The 17,326-nt window shown below is 38.8% G+C and overlaps 1 protein-coding gene across 2 annotated transcripts in view; it reads left to right on the forward strand.

Moving 5' to 3' along the window:
- Fyttd1 (forty-two-three domain containing 1) overlaps positions 1-17,326 on the forward strand; it is a 28,610-nt gene that overhangs the window by 744 nt on the left and 10,540 nt on the right. The window contains exons 2-5 of one of the 2 annotated variants that reach the window (XM_021635347.2): positions 5,485-5,613; positions 9,267-9,311; positions 12,563-12,711; positions 15,810-15,922. In XM_021635347.2, the coding sequence (XP_021491022.1) occupies positions 5,485-5,613; positions 9,267-9,311; positions 12,563-12,711; positions 15,810-15,922 (436 nt within the window). The remainder of the gene's footprint in view (positions 1-5,484; positions 5,614-9,266; positions 9,312-12,562; positions 12,712-15,809; positions 15,923-17,326) is intronic. The other variant, XM_021635348.2, reaches the window with a different exon arrangement.

Genomic DNA, 17,326 nt, shown 5'->3' on the forward strand with positions numbered 1-17,326 from the left:
TTGGGGGCGGGGAGGGAGAGAGAGAGGTACGCAGATTGATAAGAAAAAAAAAAAAAAAGTCAGGTGTGCATAAAAGGGGTCCAGGACGCCTGGGAAAGGATGCCGTGGCTTGCCGCTGGTTATGTAAGACAAGACTGAGGATGGTTGCTTTAGTTTCTTACAAAGAAAAAATTCAGATCCAACACTACGAAGGCTTCTGTTTGGCTGAGCAGATCCAAAAGTAATTCCTTTTTTTTTTTTTTTTTTTGGTAGAGTCAAGTTACGGTATTGGATAGAGTCAGTGCCATCTCCTTTTTCTCTTTCCGGGTCTTTTCTCTCCGCCCCCACCCCTCTTTGATATATTTAAAAAAATAAAATACCTGACTACTGAACTCAGGTGTAACCCTTCTTGAGGATGGTGGCTAGGGTAATCCTGGGCTTGGAAACATTCTTTTCCTTGTTATTTAATTCGTGTTATCGCTTCTGTTACTTGGAAAGTTTTTGGTCAGTGGTTAAGAGCTCTTCCTTGGTTTCTAGGGTTGCCTCAAGTCAGAACCTAATTTTTGAATTAGTGAACTAACAGGAATATGTTTGCCCACACTGCTGATCAGTAATGAACTTAAAAAAAAAAAAAAGACAGCTTTTGAGCAAAAGCCATGAATTAGTATAACAGGTTTTTAGTCAATGCTTACATGCTGCTGGGCAGTGGACCAAATATTTACTATACATGTAATTTTCTTTTCTTAAAAAAAAAAAATCCAAGAAGGAATTTCTCTGCATAAGCACCCTGCCTATCCCAGAACTCCCTTTGTAGATCAGGCTGGCCTGGAACTCACGGAGATTCACCTGCTTCTGCCTCCCAAGTGCTAGAATCAAAGGTGTGCACCACCACACCCTCACAAGGGTTGTACTTACTCCTAGTGGTAAGTGATCTAGAGCCCATACTAGCCATGGGGGTCCTGCTTCTGACACTTACATAGCCCTTTGACTATGGACAAATTGGTGCTTCTTGGCTAAAAAGGTGATAGTGGCCTTAGATTGCTCAGTGGGCAGGAGTATAGTCTGAGACCCAAATTTTGGTTCCCAGCACCCAAAATGGCTCACAACTTTGTGTAACTCCAGTTCCAGAGATCCCATTCCCTCTTTTGCCGTCCATGGGCGCTGTGCTCACACGCACAAATCTACAACCATACAAATATAGCTAAAAATAAAAGTGTAAAAGTGATAGTGACTACCTCATGGAATTGGTTAGTAAATGAGTCAACAGGTAAATGAAAACTACCTGTAGACCAGGGTGACGTCAAACTGACAAGATGACCCGCCTCTGCCCCATGACTGCTGGAATTAAAGGCCTTGTGCTGTGTATACGTCCACACTACATACATAGAATGTGTGCCATTATTGTACCATTTACAGGAGTCTGAAATAGAGAAGTAATTTGCTCAAAGTCTTAAATAGTCAGTAGGTGAAGTCAGGATTCCGAAATAGAGAATTGCTCAAAGTCTTAAATAGTCAGTAGGTGAAGTCTTCGTGCCTGTTGGGTGAGCACTTTAGTGACCAGCCACTCCTGTAGCCCCCTTTGTGTATATTTTGTTTCATAATTAGGACATGAATTAAAGAGGGCTGATTCTTGTTCAAAGTAGAAAATAAGTGCTGTCTTTTCCTCAGGAGAGTACATCAGCCTGTCAGGTGTTTTCCTTCTAGTGAGACTCTTAGAGATTTGTGATGGAGAGGTGATTACCAGGTCTACAGAAGTTAGAACCTGTAGCTGGTTGTGATGAGACACACCTTTAACCTCAATATGGAAGCTCAGGCAGATCTCTGAGTTTGAGGCAAGTTCCAGGTCAGCCATGGCTGCATAGTGAGGATCCTTCCCCCTCTCACCCCCCCAAAAAAAAACCCCAAATTTTAGAATATGGTTTTCTTTTTTTTTCTCTCTCTCTCTCTTTGCCAGATTTATGTGGGAATTTATGTAGATTATCTACCAAGTTAACTGGTAATTGACATTAGCTCAATTTCTTAATTTAAAAAACAATTTTGTAACTTTTCATAGGAGTGTTGTGAGAATAACTGAATGCACTATAATTATCTCATACATACACATGTACAATGCTACGGAAGAAATGTTTTTCTTTTGTTAAAGAAAAAAACAAGGTTATGTGGATGAGTGTTTTGCCTCTGTGTACATCTGTGTACCACATGAGTGCCTGGTGCCGGTGGAAACCAGAAAAGGGTGTCAGATCCCCCTGGAGCTTGAATTGTGGTCACTGGGAATTAAAATAAACCTAGGTCTTCTGGAAGAGCAGCAAGTGGCCTTTTTGTTTTGTTTTTCTGAGACAGGGTCTCTCTGTGTAGCTCTGACTGTCCTGGAACTCACGCTGTGGACCAGGCTGGCCTCAAACTCAGAAATTTGCCTGCCTCTGCCTCTCAAGTGCGGGGACTAAAAGTGTGCACCACCACCGCTGCCTACAGCAAGTGCTCTTAACTGCTGACCCTTTGTCTGGCCCCAGAAGAAAGTTTTTATAAAGTAGTTCATTGTAATGGATTTTTTTTTTTAATACCTCTGTAATCATTGGGTTGGAATGGCCATTTTCTCCTATCAAAAGGCTTTGTCTAAGGACTTAGATAATAAGTCCTTAGATAATAAGTTGTGGCAAGAATTGTGTTATAGACCAGTATGCCTGCACTGTGGAAGATGAGACAAGAGGATCATGAGTTTGAGGCTAGCCTGGGCCACAAGTTAAGACCTCATCTCCAATTCATTTCAGCCATGTTTAGGCTGATTATGCTCTGTGTAAAAATTACCGTGGTATGCTGGGCATCGTTGTGGCACAGGCCTTTGATCCCAGCACTTAGGAGGTAGTAGGAAATAACACTTAAGTTCCAAGCCAGCCTGGTCTGAGGTAAGATAGCCAGGGCTACATAGTGAATGGGACCTTGTCTCACAGCAGCAGAACTACGCAAGTAGTTAAAGCCAACACCTCCTTTGCCCTAATCTGACCAAATCCATGGTTTGGTATGTTCTGAGAGCTTTGAGGTTGTACATGTCTACTGGAAAGTAAATAGTAACCTTTTAAGGGAAAACAGTGCTTCCCATTTTCTTCTCCATGAGACTTTAATAAGTTTATATATGTGGTATTTGTGAAACCTTTTGTTTTAAACCCAGTGTTAATGGTTTAAAGATAGTTTCTTCCAGAAAGCTCCTGTATAAGGTCCCCCAGCTGGTGGTGCTATTGAGTGATTGAATCATGAAGGCAGTTAATACTGGACTAAATAGTGGACTAAACCGTGATGAATCCATGACTGAATGGGTTATTTAGGATAGGCAGGGCCTAGTTAGAGGAAGCAGTACTGAAGCTGTGCCTTTGAAGGATTGTACCCACTTCTTTTCCTGGATGTCAAGAGGCAATTAGCTTTCCCTTGTGCCCTTCCGTCATGATGGTAGGTGTCACTGCCGACTTAGAAACAATGGGGCTAGGTGACCACAGGCTGAATGAAACCTCTGAAATTATGAGTGCCTCACCTCCAAAAAAAACCCTTTCTCTCTAATTGTTTTTTGGGTATTTTTCTTCAGTGGAAGGATGTGTCTTACACAAATGGTTTTTAGTGTCTTTTATCTTATTAACTGGTATTGAGGGTCAAACCTAGGGTCTTAGAATGCTAGGAAGCCCTCAGCCATGAGCCACACTCTGAGCCCTTGTGTTTTTAAGTTTAGTGAGCTATTTTGCAGTTGGAGATTGATCTAAAGAGAAAACTGTATTTTGCAGTACTATAAATTACATATATTTATTTTTGTGTATGTGTATGCATGCTGCTATATGTGTCAGAGGACAACTTCCGGGAGGAATAATACAAATGATGTAAGAAATTATCCTTATAGCCTCGTGGATTTCTTTCTTTGGTTTAGGAAAAACTAGTTACATTGACACATTTATGGTTAAAGTGATTTGGAAAAAATGATTGGAATTAGCTTTTAGCTTTAGTAGAAAGTTATTGACAGTGCAGTTTCTTTGGTTATTTGCTGTGTCAGTCATCACAACTAACATTGGCTTAGAGATTAGAGAATCTCTTTTATTGTTTTCATCCTTCCTTTTCTTTCGTCCTTTCATCCTTTTTGTCTTTTTTGGGATAAAGTGTGGCATTATATAGCCAAGGCTGGCCTTGAAGCTACAGCAGTCTTTCTGCTGGGATTACAAGTGTGTGCTACCACACTCAGCTGAGTTTGGCTATTTCTTTCATTTCTTTAAATGCATATTTTTTTGTGTCTGGGTTTGCACGCCACAGTATGGGTGTAGAAGTCAGAGGACAGCTTGTGGGGATCAGTTCTTTTCTTTTACTATGTTGGTCTGGTAATAAACATTTAAATATTAGTAAATAAGTAATTTAAAAATAATAAATAAAATTAGAGCTGGTGGTAGGTACCTTTATTTGCAGAGCCATCTTCCTGGTGCCAGATCCTTTTTGAATGAGTATTTGGTTGGCTTCTAGTAACCTCTGACATGTAATAAGAATTTGAAATACATGTAGTTTTCTCACCTTTACATTGTTCATTTTAGTATTAACACGGTATGGTGTGTATGAATTATTTTGAGGTGGTTTTGGAAATAATAAAGCCTACAGAATTAGAGTGGTCAGACTAGAAAGAAGTCATTATGAATGACTTCTAGAGAAAAACAGAACCGAAATACCTTACCTTTATATGATACTTGTTAATTTTGCCTGCTGTTTGCATGCCTGTTTTCAAGAATAACTTAACCTTACTGAGAATGGGGACTATCAGCAGTCTTAAACATGAATAAAGTATGCATCTAATAAGTGTTTTCTGAATTCAGTTGTTTTTAGAAATTTGCTCTTTTGAGGTTGTTATTGTTACTATTTTTGAGCTTGTTGATTGTTGTTGTTGTTTTTGTTTTGGTTTGGTCTTGGTGGTGGTGATGGTGGTTTGTTGTTGTTTGAGATAGTCACTCTTGAGAGCTGAAGCTCACCTCAAACTCAATATGTAGTCAAAGCTGGCCTTGAACTCCTGATCCTCCTGCCTCTGCCTCCTCTTGCTAAGATTACAGGCATGTGCCACCAGCCCAACAGCAAGAGTGTATATTTTGTTGTTCATAGTACAGATTTGAACCCATGGCTTTACATGTAGCCAAATACTACTAAGCTGAATCTACCTACTGTCCTGTCTCCCAGGCAGAACTCAGTAATTGGTAGATCTGCTTTTGTCTGTTGACTGGAACTGTTAGAGAAACTTTTCAAGCATTTTAGCAGGCAAAATGGCTAATTGAAGCTTAGGAGGAGGGAAAGGGATTGGGAGTCCAGGTAGCCTACGCTCTGTAGCAGGTTCATAGCCAGCTTTGGCCTCACACTGAGCCTGTCTGAAAAAGCTAAGATAATAATAATGGGGACTAAGTTAGGGACATAGGAGAAATTTATGGGTTATAAAATGAGACTGAACAATTTATTCATTGTGTTAAAATGAAAATAATTGTGGCTTTACCTCTTTTGTAGATGATATTATCAAACTGAATAGAAAAGAAGGAAAGAAGCAAAATTTTCCAAGATTAAATAGAAGACTCCAGCAAAGTGGTACCCGGCAATTCAGGATGAGAGTACGATGGGGAATCCAGCAGAATTCTGGTAAGGTTTAAATGCTGTTGTCTATGGACTCAGCATAGACTTAAAACCTGGAAGAATACACCAGCATTACTTTGTGATTTTTATTACTCTTAGATTTTTGTTTAATTCTGAAAACCTGAAAAAAACGTTATTTCCTAAAATAGCTGATAATTGATTTCTTAAAATATTTAGTTGTTTAAAAGTAATCTCAGTTTATAAGTAGTTTAAATTAGATTAGATTTAGACCTGCTGAAGATTTTATATACATCAGTTCCTGTTTTCTTCCCCGTGACAGTTTGATGGGTAACTGACTCCAGTTTGATTTGTTGAGTGAAAGAGCATAGTGCACCATAAGAGAATTTGTTCTGTTGTGGGACAGCTGTGTTTACTAGAACATTCTAATTTGAAAAGAAGCATGTCTGAGTATGACAAGAAACATTCTCACTTTGTAAATGAGAATCCTTTACTATGTGGACACTGCTGTTCTGCAAAGAAAATCATCTGCAGATAGATCATTTTTCTTTGTCTCTTTTTCTTTCTTTCTTTCTTTATTTTGAGGCGGTGTCTCACTATGTAGCCATGGCTAGCTCTCTAGATTAGGTTGGCCTCAAACTTCCAAAGAGCTGTCAGCCTCTGCCTTCAGGTACTGAGATTAAAGTTGTGTATCACCTTGCCCAGCTTTCCTCCAGACTCTATCTTATTATCATCTAAGAATTTTATTTGTAAATTTCTCAAAGACAACACTCTAAATTGATTGTTCTAGGTACAGTTAGATAATGTACATGTATAGTTACGTTTGATAATCTAATAACTACTTTCCTGTAGTATTTTGTTCTAAAATAGATTGGGAATAATAATTCAACGTATAGATTATAACCTATTTTTAGCAGCTATATATCAGCATCTTAGAATAAACTTTTGTTCAGATAAAAAGAAACTTACATCTTTTTCATAGAAATAAAAATAACTGCCAAATTAATCAACTTAATTTTTTATTCTGTATTTTAAAAAGCATTAATCTTAAGTAGTAGAGTATAACTTATATTTAACAGGTAATATAGCAGCATATATATAAAACTGAGACTGGAACCTACGAGAAACTCACTGTTCTCTAAAGATTTGTTTTTATTTTTAATTATATGTAGGGGTGTGTTCATGTGAGTGCAGTTACTGATGGAAATCAGGCATTGGAGACCCTGGAGCTGGAGTTCTATGTGGTTGTGGGCTACCTGACTTGGGTTCTGGGAACTAAACTTGAGTCATCTGGAAGAGAACCAGGTGCTCTTACCAGTTGAACCATAGCTTCAGCCTCTAATAATTTTTTAAGTAACTGGATTTAGTTTGTGCATTTTACAGTTATTTATGTAATTTTGTGACAGTTATTTATATAATTCTGTTGGTTTTAAAGATTTCTGTTTTAAAGATTTCTTTACGGTTGTTACTCAGTATACCATATTTAATGTCTCATTATATATATTTACATGTTTTGTTTTGAAGTAATCCTTTAGAGTCTAGCATTGCCAGAAATAGTATCTACTAATATTTTGTGTATCTGATAAATGTTTTTGAACTGCCTGGTTCCATGAATGTGTAAAGATACAAGTCTTTTACTTTAAGGAGTTAATTTCTAGTAACAAGTAACTTAGAGACAATAGTTTAAAAATGTCATAGCTGAGCATGGCAATGCATGCCTGTAATCTCAGCATTTGGGAGGCAGAGATAAGCTTGCTGAAAGTTCAAGGCCAGCTTGGTCTATATAGTAAGATTGTCTTAAAGAAAAAAAAAAACAAAATATAACAGCCAAAGTTGAGATAAGATGATGAGAGATGAAGAGAAGGAAGTAAGGGAGGGAGGGAAGGATGAAAGATGCAGTATGGTTCAGAAGTAAAGAGCACAGAGGCTCCAGGTTTGATTCCCAGCACTTACATGGTGGTTCACAGCTATCTATAACCACACGTCCAAGGGATCTAACACCCTCCTCTGTCCTTGGCGAACACCAGGCACACACGTACATATATACATATATACATGCATGCAGGGCAAAGCACTCATGCACACGTAAAGTAAGTTTTTAAAGATACAGTATCTTCACATAAGGATTTCGTGCTAATAGAAAGTGTGATGAATAAAATGAGATTTGATTTGATCCATGAAGAATCTCAAAAGTTATCTTTTTATGAGGGTATGATTTCAGCCTTGAAGTAAATGATACACAGGGGAAGCTGAGCAACTGCTAAGATTGAGGTTGCACTCAGTTTGGCTCTTTGCTGTCATGCCAGGTTAGAATAGAGCAGTTGTTGTTGCTATTGAATATGCAGAGAGACACAGACATAGAGGGGCATTTTTGTTAATGTGTAATTGGCTGGAAAGAGTTTAAGATTTCCACCTTGTGATATCAGTAATATTAATTTAAGGGAAGAGAATAACTAACAAAGCATATGACCATTGTCAGATACTGAGTAGCTAAAATGTTATTTGGGCACCTGTAGAGAATCCTAAAGACTAAAGGGGTCTTCGAGACAAAAACCGCATTTATATCAAGGTATTGTCATTCTGTAATGATGTGTGATATTTAACTTGATTAAATACAGAAGCAGTACCTTAGTTTATCCTGCTATAACAAAATTACTATGGACTGGGTAGTTTATAAACCTCAGTAAGTGTATTGCTTGGTTTTGGAGTCTGTGAGTTCTAGATCAGCCTTCCACCGCTGTTAAGTTCTGATAAAAGCCTTCTGGGGTGAAGCCCATGGACTTCTGTGGTAGCCTCATGAGGTGAAAAGAGGGTAGAGAACCCTCTGAGGTACTGAGCCCGTGAAAGCTCACTCCTCATGACTTCAGTTACTTCTTAAGGGCTTCTACAATTGTTGAAGCAAAGGAGGTATGTGTGAAGAGAATTCATGGAAAGGACTAGTGTAGCGGTTCAAAAGAAAGGTAAATTTTCTGTGTCTAGTTGTCACAGATGAGAGAAGTCAGTAGAAAGAATAATCTGTGTGGGAGTCATGTTGTATATACTGTTGTATACACAGATGGTCAGAAGTGGGAGAAAGTAAAGGATAGACTCTGAGGATTACTTTGTTTTTAACGTTATTCCAGTTGTTCTTGTTTGTTTCATTAGACCCTGAAACTATGGTATAAGAATCGTTTCTTTCTCCTTTTAACCTTTTTTTGTTTTGTTTTATAATTTACTCTTCTGGAGAGAGAAAGTGAAGTTAAATGGGGATGGAGGGAGGAAGGGTCTGAAAAGAGTTGAGAAAAGAAAAATTTGCTCAAAATATATTGTATATTAAAAAAGTAAACCAAGCCAAGCAATAGTGGTGCACTCCTTTAATCCCAGCATTCGGGAGACTGAGGCAGGTGGATCTCTTGAGTTTGAGGCCAGCCTGTTCTACAGAGGGAGTACAGGACAGCCAGGGCTACACAGAAACCCTGTCTCAAAACCAAACAAAAACAAAAAAGGTAAACTATCATAAGGTAAAAAAATCAGTTCACTCTTATGTAGTAATTTCAGTTTTTGTCCTCTCTTAGTACTGTCAAGTTTGAATCTACTGTAGCATTCATCCTAAGTGGGTTTTTACTGCATTCTTGTTCCTCTGAGGTCTAAAGTACTGAGTGTAAGCTGATGCAATATTATCATGAATTCTTTGTCACACAATGTGTCTGTTCCAATCCTAGGTGATTTGAGCCCAGTACATCCATTCACTTTACCCTTCCCTAGAGGTACATGTCTCTGTATGCTGTGCTCACCTGTGTCTTTATAGTTGTTTCACAAACTAGAACGTCTTTGTGTCCTGTTCAAGTCCTGCTTGTTTTGTAACAGCTATTTAAAGCTTATTTTTTCCTCTGTAAAAATATACTGTGGACTATAATCTTTGATTATTGAATTGTATATCACAGTCTGGAGAAGTATTCCAGTGTTAGAGCTATACAAACCTTCATGTAGAGCATGCTTCTGTTCTCTGTGACCCTTCAGTCATCACTGCTCTTTGCCTTACCTACAGAATTAGGATGGTAGCATCAGTCTCATCAGGTTCTCATGAAAATGAACATTTGACAGGACTACCACCATAAGTGCTAGCTGTTTCAGTAGTTAATACACATAGAAATAACAAGTCATAGATTTTATATTCAAATTCACTCAACATAGTTTAATCATTCCAGGACATAAAGAACATAAATGGTTTAATTTAAAATGTATTGTTACTGCTTTTCTTCTGTTAAAATTAATAGTAGTTAATACTTCTAGGAATGAGAATATCCGAGAAAGGAACATACCTGGACCACACACACTAACACCCCCCACACCTGAATTGACCTTATTGAAGAGGGTGAAATCATGACATGGCCTCCCGGATGGCAGAGAAGTTCATTGAGTTTCTCTCCTAATGTGACTCAGTGGAAGCTGCCTGTGCATGTGTGGGATGTTGCTTCAGTTCATGTAGGGGGAGATAAACAAGGATGGGACCTAGAAAGTGCTTAGGATATACAGTTTTAAGATGTCAGTCACAAATATTGTGCCATCAGCCTTCATAGCCAAATAGTATCAGCCTGGGGTAAGAAGGCTGGTGAGTGTTCTGCAGTGTCCTGTGCCACAGGAACAACCAGGAGAAGCACCCTGGCACCTGGAAGGAAAGTTCCTTCGTTCTCCAGAATCTCCCAGCATCCTCTGCTAACAACAGTGTTAGGCCCACTGATAAAACAGCAGTGTTCCTGTGAGAGGCAGGTAGAAAAGGATGAACTGTGACAGCTGAGAGAGAATAAACTAACAGTGATATATACACCCCTCTCCCCCATAGCAGAATAGCTTTCCTGTCTTCTTGTACTCTGGTCTTAGAATTACTGATAAGGATAGCAGACAAAAAGGTCCAGAGTTAAATAAGCTTCAAAATGACATATGCTATTACCTTTCTCTTAAAGAGCCACAGTACATACTAGTCCTGAGAAATTCTACAGTAAGGAATTATTTTAACTTCAATCTTAGTTTTTACAATGAGACTTTTTTTGTAAAACCTGTTATATGTTGCAGGTGTCATCCCAAAGACTTTCCTTTCCCCCTGAAAATCAGAATTTAATTGTGACTACTTGTTATCCCAGACATCCAAATCAGAATTAAGATGAGACTGCCCACCATCACCGTAGTTCTCTGAAATTTTTTGGCTGTTGAATTAAGAAATTTTAAAAAGTTGAGGGCTCTGGCCTGGCATGCATGCCACTCTGGGTTTAATCCTCAGCACAACCAAAACAGTAGTAGCAGTTAAGACCTTAATAACTCTATGATGCTGTGAATGACAATATGAAAATTAATAGAACTGACACTTTTATGTGATTGATAAGGTATATAGAATATCTAGTGATAAGTGTGACTAAGAAATGGACAAAAAAAGAAAGAATTTCACTTAGCCAACCTAGCACACAAAAATATTTGTATGATGAAATAATATGCCATATTCCTGAATAGTAAAGTGTTGTAAAGATGCTTAAAAGTACTTATAAACAAACGTAATTACCCTCTGTCTGTCTGTCTATATCTAGCTATTTATTTAAGTGTTTCTATTTATTTGGGTCTTTCAACATAGCGCTGGCTGCCCTGGAACTCACTATGTGGACCGGGCTATTCTGGAACTCAGAGAGATCTTTCTGCTTCTGCTTCCTGGTTCTAGGAATAAAAGCATGTGCTACCACACCTGCCAGTTTTCCTCTTAAAACTCTGAAAGACATAACTTAGTCACAGAAATCTGTTTCATGAACATTGATAATGTGAATAAAGATATAAATAGCTAAAAACCCAGAGATACATACAGGCTTATTCTCATTGGTAATCAAGATATCAATTAAAGCATAATTCCATCCTCCCATCTCCCAACACTGAGCAATACAGATAAAAAAAAAGGGGGCTGAGAGTATGAGTGGTTGTTGAACACTTCCCTACCGTGAAATAATAGTCACACTGTAGCCTGTAAAATAGTACACAAGAAAATGAATATAGTTGATGTGAAAAGTTGGTTTAGCTCACCTTTAGGTACTTAACTGCTACAAAATGCTTATAAGTCCATGTGATAACACTTAAATATAATGGAAACATATATATAACTTAAATATAATAGAGTATAATTTTTAGTTAAATCTAAAAATACGTTTTTAGAATATGCAGAGAACTTTTCTCTTTAGGCTTTTAAAATTAATTTTGTTCTTTTATAATCTCATTTATAGAATGGCCATTTTTAAAATAATTATAAAAATACTTAAATCCGAGAGCTATATAACAAAAAAGCAAACTCGGGAATTTTACCTGCCTCAGAGTTTAAAATAAGGTCACTGGCTCTAGTGAAGATTTCAGCAAGGCAGTTTGAATAGAGTAGGGCTAAAAGAAAGAAGCCAAAGTGTAACTTAGTAGGTAAGTAGAAGATGAGCTAGTGACTGGTGTAGATCCACACTAATAGAACAATGTGAACCATGTGCTAATGGACTTATTTAGCCAAGCATATGCAATATATTACCATTTCAACATAAAATACAAAGTCATCAATGACACACTTACATGCACCATCTCAGTTCAGGCTAGTTGTAGTTCAAGTATTTAGTAGCCATATATAATTAGTGGCCACTGCTGAACATGATGGCACACACCTGTAATCACAGCATATGGGAGGTAAGGCAGGAAGATTGCCGAGAAGTCAGGGCTAGCCTCATTGTAGTAACATTTTCAAGGCCAGTCAGGACGATGTAATGAGACCCTGTTTCAAAAACAAAAAAATAAATTACTGGCTACTCTATTGCACAAGTGTGGTTTAGATGGTCCTCTTGAGAAATTGTTAGGGGCTGGAGATATTTCAGTAGTAGTGTTTACATAGCACATGTAAGGCCATGAGGTTGATTCTCATCATCATACACACCACCCTATTTCAGAAGTAAAGTATCTGATGAACTTTGTAGTTGCATTCCGAAGTTTTTAATATTCTTTCCTTCGGTAGGTTTTGGTAAAACTAGTGTGAGCCGTCGAGGAAGAGTGTTGCCTGGAAAGAGACGTCCTTATGGAGTGATCACTGGCCTTGCAGCCAGGAAAGCGACTGGAATTCGAAAAGGAATTAGTCCTATGAATCGTCCACCTCTAAGTGACAAGGTAGGATGGTGCTTTAATCCTAGGCCAGATACCATTTTCCATTTATTTTCATGTATGTTTGTCACACACACACTTATTAGTGAATTTTAAGACAAGGTCTCATTTTGTAGTCCTTTCTGGCCTTCAGAACTTGTTATGTAGACCAGGCTGGCCTTGAACTCACAGAGGTCTGCCTACTTCTGCCCCTTAAGTAAGCTAGGAGTAATGGTGTGTGCCACCACACCTGGCTAGCCTAATGTTTTTATGAACAAGCTTCAGGGTTTTTTGATTGTTTCAAAAAAAAATTAAAGGATTTTAAGTGTGTTGCAGGTGCCCTTGGAGCTGGAGTCTCAGGCAGTTGTAAGCCACCTGTCAGGGTGCTGGGGATTGAATTCAGGTCCTCTGCTGAGTCATCTCTCTAGCCCCCACTTTACTTTTTTAAAGGTTAATATTCTCTGTGTGCAGGCACATGTGCACTGGGCTGCATGCGTGAAGGTCAGAGGACAGCTTTTGGGAATCTGTTTTCTCCTTCCACTTTTATGTGGATTCCAGGGATAAACTGATGGTTGTCAGTTTATCTACACAGTAGCTGCTTTTCCCCACAGAGCGTCTCACTGGCCTCAGAGAATTTTGATTCTTACTTGTATCTTTATTCTTTTGAATGAGGAAGATTAAACTCAGAGCTAGACAGCCGCTGTACTATTGAACTGTATTCCCAGCCTTCATTTTTCTTTTTGAATCCGCTAGCTGCCTCCACCTCCCAAATGCTGGAATTTCAGGCATGTTCCTTCATGCCCATGTTCCTCTGATTTTTATATTTAAACTTATCTGTTTGTTTGAGACAGGGTCTCTCTATTCTGTAGCCCTAGTTGTACTGGAACTCAGTGTGTAGACCAGGCCAGCCTCAAACTGACAAAGATTGGTCTGCCTCTTCCTCCCAAGTATTGGTTATAAAGGTACATGCTACCATGCTCAGATTGATTTTCGTTTTTTAGATGAAGTACTTTGGAATTTACATAAACATTTTAATAGCTAAGTAAAAATCCGCCATTCATAAATAAATAAACCTCATTCTCAAATACAGTTGTCCTTCCATATCTGTGGGAATTGGTTCCAGGACACTTCTTTGATACTAAGATGTTCACATGGCTCACAGTCTTTTACATAGTGTAGTATTTGCATATATATTGTCTATTCTGTGGTGGACTTTTTAAGTCCTGCGGTTATTTGTGATTCCTATTACAATGTAAATATTAGAGTTGTTTTACTGTATGCATATGCATATATCCACACTGGAACACGATTCAGCAAAGTGCTTGGAATGGGCTATTAGTCTAATTTTGTGGGGGTTTATGTTTTTGATAATTTGTTTCCTTGTTTCTATGTTTCCTTTTCTAAAGACTCTTAAGAACCAGTGGGGGTGGGGGTGCTAGGGAGCTAGATCAGGATGGCACCTGCTGTGTGAGCTTGTGGACCTTAGTTCAGTCCACATACAACATGCTATAGTTTGAGATCTGGAGAGGTGGAGACAGCTGGAGCTGTGGGGCAGTGACCACCCAGTCAGTCAGTGTGCATTTGGGGCGCTCCATAGTCATGGGCTTCTTTCTCAGAAAAATAAAGTGGGCAGCTAGTGAAGAAGATACCTGACATCCACCCCTGTCCAACGCATGTGTGAACACACGCACACACATCATAATCCTGGCACTTAGAAGAGGGAGGTTGGAAGATTGTGAACGTGAGGCTAGCTTGGGCTACATAGCATGACCCTGTCTTAGGGAATACTTAGGCCAATTGTTGTGGTGCATGACTTAATCTCAGCATTCGGGAGGCAGAAGCTGTGGTTACACAGTGGGCACCAGGGTAGCCAGAGAAATGTAGACAGACCCTGTCTTTACAAGAAAAAGCAAGAGCTAGGTGCTGGCGGTGCGCACCCTTAATCCCAGCCCTGGGAAGGCAGGGGAGCTTCATGAGTTCAAGGCCAGCCTGGTCTACAAAGCAACTCTAGGACAGCCAAGGCTACACAGAGAAACCCTGTCTCAAAAAACCAATAAATAAACAATAGTAAATAAATCTAAGTTAACTATTTAAGAAAATATTTAAACACTTTTTTTTTATCCATTATCAATGTATGCTTATTAAGCACTTTTCATGCTTAACACATTAGGAAAATGCAGATAATGTATAAGAAATGGTCCATACATTTAAGGAGTTTGGAGACATCTTCATAGAAAATGTGGAAGCTTGAATTAGGGTTTTATGATATTTACATATTTCATGTGTTTTTTATTAAATCCCACCCCAGTCAATTATACTCTGACTTATTTGTTATTAAAACCTTGTTTTCGTTCACTTGTTTTGGAAGTTGGCCTTTATCCTTCTATATAATGTGTTAGTCAGTCTTTTATTATTCTAGTAAAATAATATAATATTATAAGCCTTTTGTTAATATAATATTGAAATAATTAAGGAGTGAGGCTTCTTTTAGCCTTGCTTTGAGGGTTTTGTAGGTTCTCCTGCTGAGAGGTGAGGAGGAGCCAAATGCATAGTTGGGCCTCTGGTGAGATAGGTCATGGCAGGCGACTAGAGTGGAGCAAAATGCTCATGACCGGAAGTCAGAGAGAGGGAGGGGCAGGCCTGACAGAGTGCCTTCAAGGCGATACTCCTCCCCCAGTGACCTGAAGACTTCCTCGCTGTGCCTCTGAGTCTTTTCTTGAGTTCTTCAGTAACATTCTCTACTACCAGCACCTTCCTGCCCCGGAGCTCAGGTATATCTGTGTCTGAGTGTAATGTGATTGTTACCTTTTAGTTACTCATGAAAATGTCAGATTATTTTACTTTCTCCATCTCCTTTATTGTATTCAAGTAGTTTTGGGACTCTGCCATTGTGCATTAGAAAATGTTAGCCAAGCGTGTTGGCATACACCTTTAACTCCAACACTCACGAAACTGAGGCAGGTGGATTTCTGTGAGTTCAAGGCCAGCCTGGACTAAATAAGTTCCAGGACAGCCAGGGCTGTATAGAGAGACCCTATCTCAAAAAACAATAAAAAACTTTTTATTGTGGTAAGCTATGTAACAGATGGCAGTCTAATTAACATGGTTGTCTTACTTTCTAAAAGAATATAGAACGGTATTTTCCAGCATTAAAAAGGAAGACAAGCCTTCTGAGACAAAATGAAGTACAAAGGAAACCAGTTGCAGTTCTCAAGAGACCTAACCAGTTAAACAGAAAGTAAGTACCCAAGTGGGAGAGGAGAATGTGGGACCTGACAGTGTCTGCAGTAGTTACTGGCCTTGTTGCTGTGCCAGAGTAGCTGACAAAGACAACTTAAGGGACGGAGGGGTCTGTTGTAGGTTACAGCTCATCTTGTCAGGGAAGGTGGCAGCAGGAACAGGTTAGTCACAGTGTCACAGGCATGAAACAGATGGCTGAGGACGTGTGCCATCTTTCTCCTTTTTATTCAGTCTGGGCCCCCTCATGTAATGTGTCTCAGCTGCTTATCTATTGCTGTGATGAGACACCAGGCCCAAGGCAACTTAGGGAAGAAACAGTTCATTTGGGGCTTATGATTTCAGAGTCCATAACCATTTCAGAGTCCATAATCATTGTGGGGAGCATGGCTACAGGCAGGTATGGCTCTGGAGCACTGAGAGCTTTCATTTTGATCCATAAGTAGGCAAAGAAGAGAACACTAGGAATGTGCATGAGTCTTTTGAGACCTCAAAGCTCACCTATAGTGACATTCCCTCGCCAGCAAAGCCATGCCTCCTAATCCTTCCCAAACGCTTCCATCAACTGGGAACCAAGTATTCAAATAGATGAGCCTTTTGGGGCCATTCTTAATCAAACAGCTATAGAATAGTGCCCTTTTCTTATATTGTAGGGGTTTTTCCGCTTCTGTTTAATCTAAATAATTTTTCACAGACATGTCTAGAGATTTCTTTCCATAATGATTATAAATCCTGCCGTTTTGCCAATGAAGACTAACCGTCAACAGTGTACAAAATACTTTCTTAGATGCTCAGAAGAATGGATGTACAGTCACTCCTAAAGTTGTGCAGTCGCTTGAGTATAGATGCTTACTTGGTGGGGCTGGAGACGTGGCTCAGTGCGCTTAGCCAGCATGTAGGAGGCCAGGGTTTCATCCCTAACACTGGGAAACAAAGAAAAAAGAGAGATTTGAAATATCTGTCCAAAATCTAACATGGAAAGCATTCCGTAGTAACTTTCCCATTAGACACAGTAATATTAAAGAATTTAATTAATACAATCTTTTAAAGGTATTACTTTTTAATTTTGTGTGCGTGTACATGTATATCATGGTACATATGTGGAGGTCAGAGGACAACTGGGGGGAACTAGTTCTTTTTTTCTGCCATGTGGGTTGCAGGGATCCAGCTTGGGCCATCTGGCTTGTCTGCCTTTACCTGCTTGAGCCATTTCTCTGGAGCATTTTTACCTCCTTAAACATATAAAATAAATTTGTAAAAGTAATCATTTTGGTGAAAATCTTAGCCCTTGAATCAGAGTTATTCAAAATTGGGAATTTTGAAGGCTGAATTGATCTGATTTATTTATTTATTTGTTTATTTATTTATTTATTTATTTATTTATTTTAGCCTTTACTCTTACTAG

The sequence above is a fragment of the Meriones unguiculatus genome, chromosome 17, assembly GCF_030254825.1.
Source record: "Meriones unguiculatus strain TT.TT164.6M chromosome 17, Bangor_MerUng_6.1, whole genome shotgun sequence".
NCBI classification, from domain to species: Eukaryota; Metazoa; Chordata; class Mammalia; order Rodentia; family Muridae; genus Meriones; species Meriones unguiculatus.